This window comes from Postia placenta (assembly GCF_002117355.1).
Source record: "Postia placenta MAD-698-R-SB12 unplaced genomic scaffold POSPLAscaffold_3, whole genome shotgun sequence".
Lineage (NCBI taxonomy): Eukaryota > Fungi > Basidiomycota > Agaricomycetes > Polyporales > Adustoporiaceae > Rhodonia > Rhodonia placenta.
Genome location: NW_020169834.1, coordinates 30,602 through 49,447, shown reverse-complemented (window position 1 = coordinate 49,447; position 18,846 = coordinate 30,602). Strand labels below are relative to the sequence as shown.

The 18,846-nt window shown below is 52.2% G+C and overlaps 5 protein-coding genes and 1 non-coding gene across 6 annotated transcripts; 3 read left to right on the top strand and 3 right to left on the bottom strand.

Annotated features, from left to right (window-relative positions):
* Positions 1–3,253: 3,253 nt before the first annotated feature.
* Positions 3,254–4,908, bottom strand: POSPLADRAFT_1114390 (hypothetical protein; the record flags this gene model as incomplete). The annotated part of the gene is made up of 2 exons (XM_024483432.1): positions 3,254–3,697; positions 4,861–4,908. Coding segments are annotated over 2 exons (492 nt in total), but the record flags the coding sequence as incomplete, so codon positions are not given.
* Positions 4,909–8,007: 3,099 nt separating this feature from the next.
* On the top strand, positions 8,008–10,351 carry POSPLADRAFT_1133962 (hypothetical protein; the record flags this gene model as incomplete). Its single annotated transcript, XM_024484418.1, has 14 exons — positions 8,008–8,146; positions 8,193–8,290; positions 8,346–8,437; positions 8,470–8,531; positions 8,588–8,685; positions 8,742–8,920; positions 8,984–9,234; positions 9,285–9,351; positions 9,402–9,599; positions 9,657–9,686; positions 9,736–9,969; positions 10,024–10,056; positions 10,111–10,139; positions 10,200–10,351. The coding sequence occupies 14 exons, from the start codon at positions 8,008–8,010 to the stop codon at positions 10,349–10,351; spliced, it is 1,662 nt and encodes a 553-aa protein (XP_024341388.1).
* Positions 10,352–12,121: 1,770 nt separating this feature from the next.
* Positions 12,122–12,877, top strand: POSPLADRAFT_1031668 (hypothetical protein; the record flags this gene model as incomplete). Its single annotated transcript, XM_024476806.1, has 2 exons — positions 12,122–12,198; positions 12,259–12,877. The coding sequence occupies 2 exons, from the start codon at positions 12,122–12,124 to the stop codon at positions 12,875–12,877; spliced, it is 696 nt and encodes a 231-aa protein (XP_024341387.1).
* An 849-nt stretch (positions 12,878–13,726) lies between these two features.
* POSPLADRAFT_t33 lies at positions 13,727–13,798 on the bottom strand. Its single transcript has one exon. It is a non-coding gene; the product is annotated as a tRNA-Glu (tRNA).
* Positions 13,799–14,131: 333 nt separating this feature from the next.
* POSPLADRAFT_1134608 (hypothetical protein) lies at positions 14,132–14,389 on the bottom strand (the record flags this gene model as incomplete). Its single annotated transcript, XM_024484500.1, has 1 exon — positions 14,132–14,389. One exon carries the CDS (start codon positions 14,387–14,389, stop codon positions 14,132–14,134), a length of 258 nt encoding a protein of 85 aa, XP_024341386.1.
* Positions 14,390–15,201: 812 nt separating this feature from the next.
* On the top strand, positions 15,202–17,557 carry POSPLADRAFT_1044111 (hypothetical protein; the record flags this gene model as incomplete). Its single annotated transcript, XM_024478464.1, has 14 exons — positions 15,202–15,337; positions 15,392–15,489; positions 15,541–15,632; positions 15,683–15,726; positions 15,784–15,881; positions 15,933–16,105; positions 16,162–16,412; positions 16,463–16,529; positions 16,587–16,781; positions 16,840–16,869; positions 16,925–17,158; positions 17,216–17,248; positions 17,310–17,338; positions 17,433–17,557. The coding sequence occupies 14 exons, from the start codon at positions 15,202–15,204 to the stop codon at positions 17,555–17,557; spliced, it is 1,605 nt and encodes a 534-aa protein (XP_024341385.1).
* Positions 17,558–18,846: the final 1,289 nt, after the last annotated feature.

Here is an 18,846-nt window from a genome sequence, read left to right as displayed (position 1 = left end):
GACCATCCGTGCTTGATGACGCGTGAGATGCTGGGACGTGCGCCAGTACTCAAGGTTCTTATGATCGGTTACGATCTCGAACTGATTGGGTAACCCCTCAAGATAATGGCGCCAATCATCTAGTGCCTCGATGATCGCAAGCATCTTCTTATCGTAAATCTCGTAGTTACGCTGGGCGGGGTCCATAGCGTGAGACCAGAAGGCGATAGTATGCCATTTGCCGTCGTCCTGCTTCTGCATCAATACGCCGCCAGTGGCATAGCCTGAGGCGTCAACCTCAATGCGTGTCTCCCGGTTAGGGTCGTACAACGCCAACACTGGAGTCATCGCAAAGAGCCGCTTGAGCTCATCGAAGGCATACTGCTCTTCCTCGCCCCAATGCCAGGGGTCATTCCCTGTGAGCCGGTCGAGTGGTCGCGAGATCTTAGCGAAGTCCTTAATGAAGCGGCGGTAGAAGTTGGAAAACCCCCAGAACTTCTGAACATCTTTTTTGTTCCGGGGTACCGGCCACTCATTGATTCCTTTCAGCTTCGCGGGATCCATCGCTACCTCATCGCCACCGAACACATAGCCGACATAGTCGACCTTGGGGACATTCCATTCGCACTTCTCAGGCTTCAGGAATAGATCATTATCCTGAAGGCATTGAAGGACCTCGCGCGTGACTTTATCATGCTCCTCCGGATTGGTGGAGAAGATGAGTATGTCATCCAGGTATACGAGGACCTTTCCGCCGACGATGAGATCATGGAAGATGTCGTTCATCATTGCCTGGAAGGTTGCGGGGGAATTGGTGAGGCCAAAGAACATCACCAGGGGCTCGTACAGCCCTCGGTTAGTCACAAAGGCCGCCTTCCATTCGTCACCGGCTTTGATCCGGATGTTGTTATATCCCCATCGGACATCGAACTTGGTGAACAGTGTAGCACCACGGAGCTTGTCTACCATCTCGGTGATCAGCGGCAGCAGGTAGCGGTTCTTGACGGTGATCGCGTTCAGCCGGCGGTAGTCCTGTACGGGTCGAAGTGTCCCTTCCTTCTTTTTGATGAAGAAGAAGGGGGACGAAATGGGCGACTTCGATTCCCGTATGTAGCCCTTCGCTAACTGCTCCTTCAGGAACTTGTCTAGTTCCTCCTGCTCGTTGTTTGATAGCGGGTATACCTTCGAGTGGAACATCGAGTAGCCGGGTACGAGTTTGATTGCATGATCGTACGGCTTCCTGTCAGGTAGCCGTTCTGATGCTTCCTTCGAGAAGACCTTCAGAAACTCGTGGTACTGTTTGGGCACCGACTCCTCGGTGGTCTTAATGACCTTCTTCTTGATCTCTTCCTCAGCGAACAGCTGGGAGTACGTATGCCCGGCTGCAACGAACAGCTGAGGAGCGCCAGGAAGTGTAATGCCTTGCTCCCAGGCCTCGATCAAGTCGGCTTCGTCCCACTCAATCTCTACCGGATCTTCTTCAGGTTCGAAGTCCGGGAGTACCTTACTCCGGCAGGCGCCTATAACTGACCGTTTGTACTTTGGTGAATGCCTGCGCGCCGTGGGCCTGACCCTCGTATCACGCGCAGTCGCTGCTTGTTCCATCCGGCCAGTCCTCCTGGCACTGCATGTTTCAGGGCATCGGGATAACTTTAGGGAGCCTTCCTCCCAATTGATTTCGGGGTTGTGCTCACGTAGCCAATCCAACCCAACGATCACGTCTTCCGGACCAATGTCCGTGACTGTGAACACCGTCTTTTCGACGTGTTCTCCTATATGCATCTGTAGTACTGCTACTTCTGAGATGCTTCCGTCCTTATTCAGGGTGCCATCGATATTATAGAGCGGAATGGGCTCCTTCAGCCTCCGCGTCTGCACCTTATTCACCATGATGAATCGCTTGTTGATAAACTTCGTGGTGGCCCCGCTGTCCACCATAGCGATTACGTCCTTGTGCCGTCTTTTCCCTTGGAGTCGAACTGGAATGTGAAAGTGCTGGGACCCTTGGTCCAACTCATACACCATTGCAGAAGACAATATGTTATACTTGTTATATGATGATACTCGCGGCCCGACGCGTGCGGCACGAAGCGCGGACCGGATCAAAAACCCTCCTCCTTCATCGCCCGATAGTGCTTGAGCTCCTCGTGCATCGACTTCACCTGTGCTGTCAAGTCCGCCAGCTCTGAAGGTGCTGAAGCAGTACTTGTACTCGCCGAGGGTGAAGCGACGGGGGCGCTTGTCGCCGCCTGGGTGGATCCCGAGGCAACCGTAGCCCGCGTGTTGGCGCGTTTTGTGTAAGGCTTGTCCTTACAATTGGGGCACTTGAAACGACGGTACCCTTGCTTCCCGCAGCCAAAACAACTGCCAGGGAAGTTTCCTTTTCCGACGGCTGCATTGATGCTAGCCGAAGCTGCGTGTGACTGGGGTGCACCACCACGTGCTCCTCCGCGTCCTCGACCTTGGGCCGAGAAGAAGTTGTTCAGCTCGGGCCGACGGGCCCGGCTGATGTCAAGGATTTGCTCGACCTCAGTGGCGCGCTTCTCAGCTTCTAGCCACGTGGTGAAGGTCTCGAGCTCGATCTTGCAGTACACACGGGAGGGGATGCCGCTCAGGTACTTGTCGCGTAGCTCTAGGTCCCCATACCCGGAGCGGTCCGCCGGACCCTTGAACAGCGCGGAGAACTCCGCAGCGGTGCGTTTTTCACGGACCGACTTGTCCGCGCAGAGTTTTGCCAACTCTACTTGTGCCGCCGCCTCGTTGTCGAGATTTCCGAAGCGGGCCTTGAAGGCGGTAGTGAAGGCCGCTTCGTTCCTGAAGGGGGTCGTGACCCCTTGAACGCCCATCTGTACCAATGCGAGCTGGGCAAAATAGGGAGTGGCCCAGGCGCGGGCATCACCGTCGAGCAGGCTCAACGCAACCTGCACCTTGAGCTCGATGGTTGTCAATGATGTGTTGATCAACCAGTAGATACGGAGTTGCGACAGGAACCTGTCGCACTCAATGACGGTTTTCCCATCATATCGGAGGGGGAGGAGAAGCCTCAGAGTCTCCTTGTCGGGGGCGGCCGCGGGAGAAGACATTATCGGCGCCGGGGGGGACGGAGGACGGCGCGGGGGCGGAGGCAGCTGTGATGGCCCTCCGCTGGTCGGACTTCGAGGGGAGCGAGTGCGCGAGCGGCCTCGCGGCGGCGACGGCGGTGAAGGCGCTGGAGGAAGCCCGGCGGGGGGGTCACGTACGTCAGTGACTGCTGACGCGGGGGCGAGCGCTGTTGGCGAGGCAGGCCGAGCAGGATCTGCGGACTCAGACTCCGAGACTCCTTCTTCACTCGTACTTTCCTCAGGCTCAGGCTCTGGCGCAGGGTCTGGAGGGAGATCTCCTCGCGCTTGACTTGGACCGGCGACAGTTTGGGGAAGGCGGGAGCTAGGGGAGACAGGGCGAGAGTGCCGTGAGGCAGATCGAGATGCAAGGGTGCTTCGAGGACCGAGCGGATGTTGCGCTCGTCGGATCGCTTTGTAGTGTGGGTAATCTTGCTCGATCGATCGGGGTGTTCGGTTGGGGCACGGCTGCTGCTCGCAGGTGTAGATGACAGTCTCAGGGCCGTCTGGGATGTAGGTGTCGACGAGGTCCTGAGAGTCGAATGCGTGAACTTGGCCTTGACAAGCAGCCACGTTGGATGGGGGGAGGAAGGGGAGGTGCGCTGATAGGCGCCAAGCCCCTCTGGGCCCCGATACACCTCTTTTCGGCAGTCGCATCCCGCCTGGCACTTCGACTCAGTCTCCCAACACTTCAATTTCGCCTTCGACGCTCTTCGACACCTTCGACGGTGCGCGACGCTTACTCGAAGCTCGGCACGGTCGTCCCGATGCCTCGCGCGTAGATCCCGGGACATCTTCCGCATTCGGCGAACAATAGGGCCACTTGACGCCGCTCGGTCAAGCGCGCGCTTCGCTCCAAGCCACACCGACGTAGCCGGTCTTTCCCGATTAGGTATCGAACCTCGCGGCATGCCTTCACGACGGCTACCGGTCCGAAGTGGCCATATGTTGCTCTTCATCTCCGCGTTCGGCATGACGTCACTCTACCGATGGACTTGGTATGTGCCCCTCGGTGAGGCAGCTTCTTGAGGAACAATGCAAAGCCCCTTGTACCAGTGTGCCACTTTCGATAGTCGTAGTGTCCTGTGTAGTATAAAATCTGTCGTACTTCTCTCCAAAAACACAAGATCTGGTTCCCCCCTCGAGTTCAGAGCTCATAAGTCGAGTTCGCCCTGCGTCTAAACCCTCAACTGCGTCACTTCGTTCCTCACTGCGTAACCTCGAAACCTCGTCTACTATGTTTACTCGTTGATACCGTCTCGACGAACCTCTCGACTTCGGCTATTGTCGAAGAACTGCGTTGCACCTCGAACCGCGTACTAAGCTAAGTCCCCCCTATCGAATCGTGTCTCTTCTCTCTACGATACATCGAAGAGCTCTCCCGAGCTTCGATTGTCTCCGCTAACTATCCACAGCCTCCGAGTAGCTTCGACGACGTGTCGAAGCCACCTCGTACCTTCCCCATCGTTCGTAGCCTTTTCCAAGGGCGTTTCTCGTGTTCACTCGAACTGCGGGACACCTTGCTGCTAACTCCCCTCTCACTAGACTATAATCCGTCTCTCTAGTCCCTTTAGGTCGCACCCAGGTTAGGGGTTAGGGTTTCGTAGGTCGTATCAGCGCGTACTACGAAAGGCCGTTGTAGACTAGCTTACACCTACGGTGCCCGAGATGACACTGAGATTCGCAGTTCACGTAGGGCCCAATACTGCTTTTGACTATTATGCAGCAGGAACCAAGGCTACGCGTCCGTGAGGACAAGTACCGCTCACTGAAGCGCAGGTACTGAAGAGTTCGTCTCTCGAGTGTTGGCGATGTATCGTATGCTATCTACGTATCGTAAGGTATAGTAAGGGTGCGCACCACCCGACCTATGGGAAAGGGAAGTGAGAGTGTGTGTTCCGAAAGAATGCTGGCAGCAGTGAGGAGTTTCGACCTAATGTCACGACTTAGGGTCGAGCGACAGGGGAAACACAAACCAAGGATGCTGGGGGCGTTCGACTGGGTCTCACCGAAGCGATGGTGAGCAAAGCTCAAACCTAAGGCTAGGGACAAGAATGTATTAGTCAGTAAGTAAAAGAAGTAAGTACAGGAGAGCTTACTGACCTAGGGACAAGAGGTCGAAACTGAGGTCCCTAGGGCAGCAGAGGCAGGCTTATATACAGGGGAAGTTTAGGGGAGGCTGTGCACACTGGTCTGTGCACAGCTGGTCCGTGCACAGCCAGTCTGTGCACAGCATGCTGACGCGGCCCTGGGGGCTGGTGAGTCAGAGCAGCTGTGTCAGTGAAGCCCGAGCTGTGCCGTGCACTGCCATCCCATCTAATCTAATCGTACAGTAGATAACAACTTGTCCGTTCAAGCGTATAGTACAGAGATCGCGGGTTTGAACCCGCAAAAAGGAAAAAATTAAAAAATGGCTAGACGCTGTGTCAACTCATGACAATGTGTCCATTTCAGGCATATGGTACAGAGGTTGCAGGTTTGAGCCCGTGAAAAGGAAAAAATTGAAAAGCGGCTAGATGCTGTACCAACTCGTGACAACATGTTGCTTTCACATTTGTGCCAGAGCCCTTGGGCAACTCTTTTCTCCCCTGAACCACCACCATCCTCTATACATACATAGCACTATTTTCTCTCAAATATCAATCCCTGCATTTTGCTCTGTTTTGTTACTGTCCAAGACCATGCAAGTGTTATCTGTCATCCACGATGGGTTTCCACAAGGAAATCACATGGAATGTGGCTGGCGTGACATAACCCACTGTAGACAGTGATGGTGATCAGCCTTGACTGCCTTTAAAAGTAAAATTGCATGAATAGTAATCACACCTCGTAATTTGTTGATGCTGCTGTTGTTGAAATGTAATGTTACCTACATTGCAAAGGATCTGGAAGCTATTGGTATGTATGTATGCAACCACTCGGATAAATCGGGGGTTTGATGTGAGGTACTCAGCGATGAGGGGCTAATTCCAATACCTTGCATATGATTCCTTATCGTTATACTGAATGCCTTCCCACAGAGGTCTGGATGTGATTGCAGAATAGAATTGACCTCTAAATCTTCACAGCAACGTGGCTGATCTGACTGACCTCGAAAATGACCATTGCCGTGCAGTTAGACACCGAAGAGTCTGAATTGTCATGTTTGCATCTAGAGGGGGGTACCCCCCCCTCCAGACCAGATTGAGTGTTGCAAACATTGTTTTCGGGCTCCGCTCATTTCCCATTGGCCCAAGCAATATCATTCTGCTTACCTCATCCATTTCCGTGCTTACCTCATCCATTCCTGCCCCCGTTTGTCATTTGTTGGCAACCTGATGGTAACAACTGGTAACAGTTGGCCTCTGGGCACCTTTCTCCTGCTAAACGGCACGGACCAACATATTGGGTCTGTTTCAAAGTCCGGTATGCATCTGCAAACCATCCAGATCCTGCGGGAAGGCATCCACTGTGCCTCCCCGGGTAGTCGGCAGACCCCCCAAGTCGGCAGTCACGTAAAAGTAACACATTCGTCACAATCCATCACGTGTAATATTTCAAGGTCCGCTTATCCAACGCTTAAGGATTCTATGGGCAGGTAGCGCAAAGCATACAATGATGTCGCTGACGTGATCGGAAAATGAAACTCCGACACAAGCTGTTACAACCGAGGCGTACACCAGCGTGACAACGGCTTGAGCTGGTTCTCAGGAAGGGACTCCAGAACTACTGCACCGTTCGCTTTCGTTCAAGCTGGAAATGAAAGAAGGCATACGAAAACCTATGTCTACAAAAGCACGAAGGTAATCGAGTACTATGGAGGGAGATACAGTAAAATTGCCGACTTGGGGGGTCTGCCGACTACCCGAGGAGGCACAGTATCTTTGTAACTGTAGCTTGATGTGATCGCCCAAGTATATGTCCTAAACTGTAGGATATCGGGTGTTTCGGAGCGCCGACTTGTGTAACTTTGATGTTCAAGGATCGAAATGCGATCCGAAAATTGACGCTGATTCCTTGATTGGGCGTAGCGTGTCGCCTGTGCGAGGAGTACAGCCTCTAAGTGTCCTTATTTTGCTCGAGGGGTGCTCTACTAAGAGCGGAGTGATCAAAAAATGATCGATGCTAACTAAGTAGCACTATTATACAGATACCGAGCGTCTATTGTAATCAGTTCGGCGCCCACAGCCTGGCAGCTACCTCCATGTCGACATGACTTGCGTCTGCAATGTAAGCCGCTTCTATTTGGAGGGATGCCTTGTGGCAGCAAATGTTCACGAAACGGTAAGATAGGACCTCTCTCGGGCTTCACGGTCGATTCTTGCGGATGTTTATAAGCCTGAGGTAAGGCGAAGGCACGTAACTGCCGCGCGACTCGGGCGCGGTTTGTCAATGGTCAACAGGTCATTAAGCCCCGTAGCATGTGTCATTGCAATTTGATTCGCTTCGTGTGACAGTAAACCACCGCACCAGAGATCTTGTCGGTCTGATGGCAGTTGTGAGTACTCAACGCCGCGACTGTTTGTGATTATGTTTCTAGCTCACGGATCTAATCAACAAAACACTCAAAACAAAGTGTTATGCCTGTTATGCCCGTCTAATGGAAGGGCCCGCGTCCCCTAAGACGTTTCAAGACAGGCCCATTGTGGAGCTACTCAGCGATGATGGACTTCCCGAGTCATAACCACATCTCTCACTTCAATATCTTGTCGAGAAACAATCGCGGTGGCAGCAGATAGATATAGCGATACCACCCATTAGGTAGGCGTTCTTTCCGAAAGAACCACAAGCGTAATCAAGCGGTGCCGATGCGTATGAAGGAATTTCATTTGCGCGTATTGTGACACGCATACTCAAATTCCGGCGTATATAAGAAGGCCATTCTGCACTCCAGATCACTTGCGTATATCTTCGTGTACCGTGTGTGCACATTGCGTGGCAAGGCTGAACCATGGCTGATTCCATCATCCTCCTATGTTGTGCGCTTTTCGTCAGCGCTGCCTGGCTGCTGCGAACACAATTTCTCCAGCGCGGTAGCTACCGCGTTATACGCAACATACCTGGACCACCGTCGAACTCTTGGCTGAAAGGTGATTCCTTTCGACTTGATTTGATGCAGGATCTGACGTAATTCAGGCAACTTCATGAAGTTTTTTGACCGTCATGGGCAGTCATTTCAGCAGGACGTAGCGCTTAACTACGGCCCTGTTGTGCGACTCGAAGCCTTTTGCGGTGTACGTTCCAAGATACATTCATGCTGCATGTCACTAACCCATCGGATGCCCTTAGAACAAGATGTTGCATATCTCGGATCCGAAGGCATTGCACACGATATTCATCAAGGAGGACACCGTGTACGAGGAGACAGATGCATCCTTTGCGTGAGCGGCCTTGCCCAAGTATATGCCGACAGATCTGATGGAACACACAGAACTATGAAGCTGTTGTTCGGGGACTGCCTGCTAGCGACTGCAGGTATGTTCTTGTAACTCACATAGCGGAATGAAACTCACTTTACAGTGCACACTAAGGCGAACATCATCGTAAACAGAGGAAGATGCTCAATCCAGTCTTCTCGGTCAGCCACATGCGACACATGCTACCAATATTCTACAGCACCATCTTCAAGGTATGGGCTCATGGTCATGATGGCCCTCGAGAACAACTCTCATGCACGCATCGTAGGTTCGAGAGGTAGTTCGTGCGGAAGTGCAATCGGGTAAGAACGAGATCGACATGTTGGAATGGACCGGTCGCGCTGCGCTGGAGCTCATTGGACAAGGGGGTCTCGGATACTCGTTTGATCCTATGGTGGCAAACACGGAGACGAGAAACGCATATGGCGATGCTATCAAATCGATCAAGTGAGTGTCCCTCTGCGTCGTGATTTTCTTGCATGTTCATACACTCGTCGATGCGACAATCAGCCCCAACCTGCTCGCCGTCGAAAAACTCCGCCGGAACCTAGACATCCTCATAGACCTTGGACCGCGGCGTTTCCGCCGCTTTGTGGTAGACATGTTTCCAAACCCCCACGTACAGCGCCTCAAGTATATTGTCGACACGATGGACGAGAATTGTCGAGAGATCTTCCGCGAGAAGAAGACCGCGCTGGCGAAAGGGGACGAAGCGACACTGCGCCAAGTTGGCGAAGGGAAGGACATCATGAGTATCCTCAGTACGTTTGTGGACATTCGGTCCCTATCCAACCCACTGATTCAATTTTAGTCAAGGCGAACAGTGCGGCGTCAGAGCAAGACAGGCTGCCAGAGGACGAGCTGATTGCTCAGATGTCGTCAGTGATCTCGAGAGCTTGCAGTAGCCTACTCTCACCGGTGAAATCAGTCTGTTGGTTTTAGCCGCTACAGACACCACCTCAAACACGTTGAGTCGGATTTTGCATCTGCTAGCCGAACACAGAGAGATGCAGGAGAAGTTGCGCGAGGAAATCCTCAAGTCCGGTGCAGGCAACGGCGACATCTCATACGACGTGCTGAACAAATTGCCTCTGCTGGACGCCGTCTGTCGGGAGACTCTGAGACGGTAAGCCATACTTGTGCTTTTGTTCCATATGCGACAGAAGATGGAGTCCCTCTGTAGGTATCCCCCGGTGACGATCCTGATCCGAGCGTACGTGCAGCGTCATTCTCCTCCCTTCAACCATTGACGTGTGGCGCAGACCGAGGAAGGATTCAGTGCTGCCGCTGTCTGAACCGATCTGCGGCGTAGACGGGACGATGATCAAGGAAATTCCTATTCCCAAGGGTACGGAGCTGATTATCGGCACGTTTGGTTGCAACGTCAGCAAATCTCTGTGGGGTGAGGACTCCCTGGAGTGGAAGCCGGAGCGTTGGCTCTCCCCTCTGCCTCGTGCCGTGACCGAGGCTTCGATACCCGGCGTTTACTCCAATTTGTAAGTCGTGGAATGAATTGGACTGCGACCTTGTGCTGAATGTCGCGTGCGCAGGATGTCCTTCATCGGAGGCAAGCGCGCATGCATGTGAGTGGATCCTGTAAGCTCGGCTGACTCGATATTGATTACCCATCAACGCAGCGGTTTCAAATTCTCGGAGATGGAGATGAGTAAGTGTTGTGCCCTGAGCTACAACTGATTACGCTTCGTTCTCACATTTAAATCTACAGAGGTCGTTCTGTCCGTCATGCTGTCCAACTTTACCTTCGAGCTGTCGGACAAGACGATTGAGTGGAACATCGCGAATGTATGGTATCCGACCGTTGGGAAGGACAGCGATCTGCCTCAACTGCCCCTCAAGGTGGGGTTGTATAAAGCCTGATCTACGACGTCCCAACGGACATCTCTGTCGTGACATGTACCGACACGGGCTATATGAGATAATCACTCGTGGATCTTGGCCATGGAGGTGATAGTGCGATGAGATTACCCCTTGCCTACCACTCGGTCCGGCATATTTCTTGCTCTGTTTGTATCTTGTGTATTCGAAATGGTATATTGTTCGATAGTGAATTCTGTCCTTATCGGTATATTGACCCTAAGCCAAGTGTCGCAATGAACACACAAGTCGACATACTCCAGCGGATATAAAACTGGATTTTAATAATAATAATAATAAGTCGACATACGTATACTATTGTATGCTTACGACAGCCTGTGCAGCGTAGACTATGCCGGAGATATTGATATAGCTGAATGAGACATGACTGACTTTCACGAAGTATGAGGACTCACGCGAGTAAGGACGATGAAATCTAGTCAACGAGGGCACATGGTGCGCGGGACTGATCATGGCGTCGTGAAGCATGCCTGTCACTTTGAGCAGTGAGCTTGAGTCTCACGAACAGAATAAAAATAAATATTGAGACCCGTAGGTCTACCACTCCGGGAAAGCGTGTCATCCTTGTGCAGGGGCCATGCTAATCTTCTCTGTATCGTTCCAATTTTTTCGTATGTCACCCCGAAGGGGACAAGTATTGACATTAGAGTGCCCTCGCAGCCGACACCATCTTGTATTTTCTGCAGCCCGCGGGTTGAGACGGCGGCTACCACTGTGATTTGCATCCAGAGTTTAGGCCACTGCCTACTAAAAAGCCCACGGCATGATACCATGAGCTCGAGAACCATTAAGGGAGCGCAGAGTTTATCATTATAGATATGAACATACATGCAAACGACTGTTTTGTATGTTATGAGTGTACAAGCGCCCGTCTCGATCGGTTGCCCCACGACTGGAGTTTCACTACTTTGTCGAGGCACAAACCGGCCCTCGAACGATCTTTGATCCTTCTGGCCTGCTATGCGGTATGAGGGTTTCACGGCAAGCTTGCCCCGGCGAATAGCCCACGATCTTTGTTCGAGATAAGTTACGTGCCGACGCTCGCCGCACTTTCGTCGCGACCTCGAATGATCGTTTGATGCGCCACCACCACACGCCATGGAGGCCGGCGCTTATTCAGCCCACTCGCCGGGCCAGATGCCGATTCAATCGGTCAGGACGACACCCCCCGTACTGAAGGCAAGTACCTTCGACGAACGCATCGAACAAGATAAGTCGCATACGTAACAAGGGCCTGATCATATCTTGACGTCCTGGTCGACCATCAAAATGTGTCCAGCTGTTACAGCAGCCGTCGGGTATACACACTGCTTTCCTTTCAAAGGTTCGATGTACTGAATACCCGTGCCCAGGAGTATTGTGCGCTCTTGGCGGCCAGTAAGCGGTGTTCAATGCCTGAAACGAAAGCTGACGCCGATGTATCCGTATTATTGTGCATCGAGAGGTGCTCTACATTGACAGCGTGTGTCCGAGGGGGCGTCTTTGTCTTTGTCCGCGACATAAATGCCTCGGGGCTCCATGAACAGACCCCAGCTCTCAGCCTTCCTTTCGCAGAGCCCACAAGACTTCCAAGCACAGGTACTGGATAGTGCGTGTCTATAATCTCATCAATGGGACATTGGTCTAACTTTGGAGATGACAGCCTTGTTTGTTTCTCTTACGGCCGTTCTTTACGACTTCAACTCACATCCGCCTTAGCGACCTCTCTCAACCCACACTTTGATCAATACCCTTACTCCCTTTTCAATCGTCATGCGTGCCACCACCGCTGCCCCCGCTCTTCTCCTTGCCGCTGCTATTGCGCCGTCCATGGCTGCCCCCATTGCTTCGTGCGTCCTTCGACTATATAGCGGTCATCACCACTGACTGACAACAACTTCTACGCACAGATCCTCGGAAGCGGAGCTCTTGACACGCCGCATCGACTTCACGACGCCTATCCATCCGATGACTCCCGCAACCGCAAGGGCCAAGCTCCTATCCTGGATGAAACGCGAGGATCAGGAGCTGCCCGCCCGCGCGATCGAGGATGAGCTCATCGCGCGCGCAGGGTTCCAAATGCGCCCCGTCAGCACGACATGGACATACCCCGGGCCGCAAGGCCGCATTGTCACCGTCGTGACCCATCCGCCACGCTCGTTCGACGAAGAACTGTATGCGCGGGCTGCGCCTCCCGCGGCAGGCAGCGAAGCGGTCAACTGGAAGAAGGTCGGCAACGTCGCAGGCAAGGTCGCCGGAGCCGTAGGTAAGGTCCTCGCCTTCCTCAAGCGCGAAGACCAGGAGCTGCTCGCTCGCGCGATCGAGGACGAGGTGATCGCGCGCGAGCTCCTGAGACCCGGCCCGATCAGCTTCATCCCAATGAATCCTGGCCTACCGTGGACGAAAGGCCGCATCGGCACTGTCGTGAACCCCCCGCGTTCGTTCGACGATGACGAACTCATGGCGCGCTCATTTGGCGACGACGAGCTGTACGCGCGCTCGGGCTTCGTGCTGGATGAGCTTGACTGAGGGGTGGTGTGTACTCTGGTAATTTCTCGGACCTTGGTGAGGTTTGTATGTTGTGTAGTTGTCGTGACGCGAATGAGTTATGGCTGAGGCTCAATATGCGGGGGTGTCCTTTGAGAAATGTTGAAGATCACTATGTTTGCCACAAAAGCCATGCCGGCACTCAACACGCCAAGAGATATCAGCGAGGAGGCATGGAACTCAAATGGAGCTGAAGCACGTCTCTCGGAATGAACATCAAAGCATGATAAACAAATATGATTGAGGCGTGTCGAGCCGCATAATGGATAATAGTAGTTGTACAAGGTTAATAAGTCATGTTTCCAGGCAAGAACCCTCGTAAGCCCGAGTAGAATGTGTAGGGCTCATATCCCGCCTCTGCAGCCTATTCAGCGGTAAGGCCAATGACACATAAGAATACTGTGCTGTCAAGCAACCCCAACCCATCCATAGACGCATCCCCGGGGTTGGCCATACTAGTAGCAAAATGGCTGCCTGGACGGCCCCCGTCTCGCACTGCGCAGTGAGCGAGCGAGCGCTAACGCTTGCAAAAGGTCGCGCCCTGGGCCAAAAGCAGCCTGCTCACGCGTGCAGCGCGGCGTATGGGATAGGTGTGGCCGAAGTGCTTAGTGGAGGCTTAGAACTCGCAGATCGACAGCGCTGGCGTGACATGTGAGACACGGTTAAGAAAATACACACGCTCTGGCTTTTGACCATCGCCTATCTGGAATCAAAATTTTATCTCTTCAAGTAAAATATATCTCGTTCCCAAAAACATTATTCATGTCACAGGGCAACTTGTGACCGATTACAAACGAGAGATCGCGAGATTGGCCAAGCTCTGAAAATAAATTCCGACACGGGGAATCGAACCCCGGGCTATCGCGTGAGAGGCGATAATGTTAGCCACTACACCATATCGGATTATTCGTTGGGCTTCTGTTGCCATTGTATTCAGTAGTGTTATGAGACGGCACTCCTGTTTTTGTGAGGCGCGCGTTATTTTGTATCCCCCGAGTTTATACTCCATACAGCGTAGGTATATGTACAGTTGGGACGAGCCTCCAAAAGCTTCAAACAATGGACTCCGCGCCCTCAGACGCCCAGCGAAGTGCGCTCTACAAGGTGTCATTGTCCTACACTTCTCGGACGGACCGGGTGCAAGTCCCGATCTGAGGCGGACGCAAACTTCTCTCGCGCGCATCGCGCCGTATCAGTGTCCTGAACACGAGGTAGGTAGAACCTCCTTGCCGCTTCCTAAGGGGGAATCGAACGGGCTCCAACTTCGTCCGTCACAGGCGAACGCGAGGCTTCCTCAGCGTCGCACTCGGCCCACGAGGTGAGTAGACTTTCGGCACATGCGTTCACGTCGTACCACTCGGTGAAGGCCTCATAGCCGTCACTCTGCGAGTAGGCGAAATCTGGGATCTTGTTGCGGTGTTGAAACGCTTCCACCTGAATACACGTTTGGTGGTAAGGGCTTGAGGTCAAACGTTGGCCCGAAAGCGGGGACATGTGTCGTCGCAGTCGCTGAGAGCTTGGGCCAGGATCTTTGAGAACCCAAACGTGATGAGAGGCCGGCTTGCCATACGTGATAGTGTTTGTGTGCATCTACAAACAAAATAAGCGGTGCTGCATAAACAGTATTGGTGATTGACTGATTGTTATTTTTATCTGCTGTTGGTCAGTAAGGGAGACTGGTGATATTGCTACGCCACGCCTTCGCGAACGTCGCGATTGAGGCCTTCATGTATTTCTCGAGCTCGCAAAATGACGGGCAGGATATGCGTTTAGCGAATTGCCCAGGCCATGCTCAAAGGGAACTGATGTCTTCTACGAGTGCAACGTCAAACGCAATGAGCAGGTTTGCAAAGATTAGCGAGAACGGATCAACTAGGTGTCATCGACTGGATCTAAAGATGCTTTTACATACTCATGATTGTGTCTTTATCCCCGCAGGATCTCACGCTGACTTCCTCATTCTCACTGTGATTCGCGCCTCGATAGAATATCGGGCTCCTCCGGCCACGCCGTAGCGGTTGAGGTCAAGATACCAGACAGGCCGGCATATATCACCGTCCATGTCTCCCGGTTTGCGACTTCGTGACGCTGACTACGCCGCCGCTTATCTCAGGAAGCATTCGCTTAGATTTCTAGCATCTATCACAGCTACTACGTTGTCATTAGTGCTCACCGTCGAAGATGGCCCACATAATCTTGTATACTTCAATGTCCCTGGAGGGTCACGTTTCGACGATACGCGTATTCGTACATATATATAACGCTATCGCTCTGCGACCGGGAAGATTCTCGTCTGTGCCCTCACTATGGACTCCCTTTATAGCCTGCTATTTCTCGCTTTGGCTGGAGGCGCTGCTTGGTACGCGTGGCAGCGGTCCCAGAGGCGCAAACATCATGTTTTGGAGAACCTATCGGGGCCGCCCTCGCGCTCTTTCCTCAAGGGTGAGCTCTTATGCAGTCTCGTCGTATACTCACTGTTAAACCCATCGCACACAGGCTCCCTTGGGGAAATGTACAATCGTCACGCAATGCCATTCCAAAAGGATGTAGCCCTCAACTATGGATCTGTTGTCAAGCTGAGAGGCTTATTCAATGTACGATCCATTCGTAATCTTCGTGACGAATCCTATCTGAAGTGCTTGCAGCGTCCGATTGTCTTCATTTCTGACCCCGCAGCACTGCATACAATGCTCATCAAAGAGGAGCACATCTTCGAAGAATCTCGGTCGTTCATCTTGTACGTGATTCTGGCCTGGTCGATAGGGCATCTCATAATGTTCTGCATAGAGGGAACATGCTCATATTTGGGCCTGGTTTGTTGGCGACTTTGGGTGAGAGAAAAGAGCTCGTTATTGACTTTCATTTATCTCATGAAGCCGCCTTCTAAGGTGACCAACACCGCAAGCAGCGTAAAATCCTGAACCCTGTTTTCTCCGTCGCCCACATGAGAGACATGCTTCCGCTGTTCTACAATGTCATACACCGGGTATGAGGCCATTATCATCCAGCGCTCATGGCTGATGCAGCATCCACATAGCTGCGGGATGCGATCTCACTCCAAGTTACAAAGGGTCAATCGGAAATCGACATGTTACAGTGGACTGGCCGTGTGGCCCTCGAGCTTATCGGGCAAAGTGGGCTTGGATATTCCTTCGACAGTTTCGTCTCGGATATGAAAGACGATTACGGTGCAGCCTTGAAGGCCCTCTTGTGAGTTCAAAGCGTTGCTATTGGCGCTTCAGGACAGTACTCATGTGTGACGATAGCCCAAGGCTAATGGATATTGACATATTGCAGCGACTTCTACCCTATGTACCTTTCACAGTACCAGCAGGCATTGGGCGGCTTGCCATCAATTTGATACCAAACGCGGCGGTCCAGAAAGTCAAGTCTATTGTGGACACTATGAGCACAAGATCGACGCGAATCTTCGTGTCCAAGAAGAAGGCGCTCGCCGATGGTGACAAAGCGGTTCTCGAACAAGTCGGCAAGGGAAAAGATATCATGAGTGTCCTAAGTATGTTGAAGTCCTAGAATATTACGGGCGACAGCTAACAACGGGAACAGTGAAGGCGAACAGTCTCGCATCAGAAGACGATCGCCTTTCGGAAAAAGAGTTGATCAGCCAAATGTCGTAAGAGCGATGTTAAGTCTGTCCATCTCGCTGGTACTCACTCCTGTATCTGTTCAGCACACTGGTTTTAGCAGCGACGGATACCACATCCAACACCGTGGCACGCATTTTGCACCTCCTTTCAGAGCATCCAGATATTCAGGATAAGCTACGCCAGGAGATACTCGCAGCGGGTGCCCATGAAAAATGCTCGTATGATGAGTTGAACAAACTTCCACTCTTGAACGCCGTGTGTCGCGAAACACTTCGCCTGTGAGTCGCACAACCCTTTGACAAAGCTTGACGTGATGTATTCATGACCTCTGTTTAGTTATCCGGCTGTCACGACTTTGATGCGCGTGTACGTGTATTACTACCACAGACACATGTTAAAGGGTTGATCTTGTCTCTTCTAGACCCAACAAGGACACTGTTCTTCCCTTGCATGAGCCCATCATGGGGATCGACGGGACAATCATCAAGGAGATACCTATTTCCAGAGGAACCGAGGTTCTGATTGGTGCTTGGGCATGCAACCTGAAGAAATCACTTTGGGGAGAAGATTCGACCGAATGGAAGCCCGAGAGATGGCTGAACGGCTTGCCGACCGCTGTGCTTGAAGCTCCCATCCCAGGCGTATATTCGCATCTGTGAGTCACAACGGCGTCTATAAATGTCAGGAATGACGTTGACGCACACTTACCTAGCATGACGTTCCTTGGAGGCAAACGAGCTTGCATGTGAGGAAGAACATATCTTAGGTTCATGACTGAGTTTCTCACGACTATGTGCGTGTCATAGCGGTTTCAAGTTCTCGGAGATGGAAATGAGTGAGTGATTACGAAACCCTGGGAAAATGAGGCTGACCATTCGATCTATGCAGAGGTTGTTCTGTCGGTCTTAGTATCCACATTCACGTTCGAGTCGACGGGAAGGTGATCACTTGGAATATGGCTGGAGTTATTTACCCGACTATGAGCAGGGAGAGTGAGACTCCGGAGATGTTCTTGAAGGTTGGGTTGTACTCGGAGGGTGCAAAGACTAAATGACGGCGTCCTCCTAGTATTTGGTTGGAAACGAAATGGGCCCTTCAGTACAGAAGCTTTGTCGAACTAGCACTCATGGCCTGCAATCAGGCAGCGCGGATGAGTCAATGAAAGGTCGATTTGATGAACGCATTAGAGGTATTTGAGGAATTCTACGCATAGCCCGCAAATGTCGGATAAGTACCGGCAGTGAGCCCGCGCATCAGCACACTCTCAAAGGGGCATCGCTACCCCGGTGGACAAACGCGCTCGTCGACAGAATCCCCGTTGCTCTAACAGTGGACTATACAAGTTGATTGTAGTATAACCCTGAGAAGGGGACCCCAAAGACCTGCTTCGACCTTTTTTGAGTGTCTGCTTTGGTAAATAGTATTGAAACATGCTTGCTCGTTCAATAGGCGCTCTGTCGGGCATGCCCCGGGCACAATCTTGGCCAGCCGTCCTGATGAGTTCACCTCCTCACTAGTCGCATTAACCTCAGATCAAGATTATATATTAGGCAATCATACACGTGATCTATCTACTCGTACAAAACATGAAGTTGCGCTCTAGTATGTAGGAGCGTGAACTCACTGGACGGATGGTTTTAGGAGCCTGGTTCATGAGTTCATCCCCCACCATGGCATGTGACATGATGCCCAGTTTGGTTCAGCTGGCACCATGACATGATGGCCGACCAGGGCTACCTTCGCGGACTCGAGCACCAATAGGTGCACGACCCATTTTGGGGCACCGCGGCTTTTATTACTAGCCTGTGATACAACAGTCTATACTCCTATATCGATGCCTGACTCGTAGACGACGAGCGAGGACTTGTGGACAGTACATCGTCCTGAAGATCGAGCGAGGAAGTCGAGAATGACCACTACCCCAAGCGAAGAGGAGCAGAGACCTGAATGAATAACCAGGTCGAACTTAGGGTTCGACTGACTAATGGTACAACTACTTATACAAGTACCGACTACGCACGGACCATCGTGTCTATGTGGTCGTGTTAGTGAAGAAAGGAATGTAGTGGTACGATGCCGAGTACGAAGTGCGCACGGACCCCATTATGTAAGCTACATAATGTTCAACCTGCGGGTGAGCGCTAAGACAGGCGCCAGTATGGGCGCTAGTAGTACAAGGAATAGAACGGAAAGACAAATGTTTCATTACCCCCCTGCCAGAGTCGAAGTCCCATTCGACTACTTACTGCTCACCATCTCCATACAACTCCCAATCTACGCCGTCGTCCTCCTCTTCGTCGAACCACTCCTTGCGCGCGTTTCTCCCCACGTTCATCCATTCCT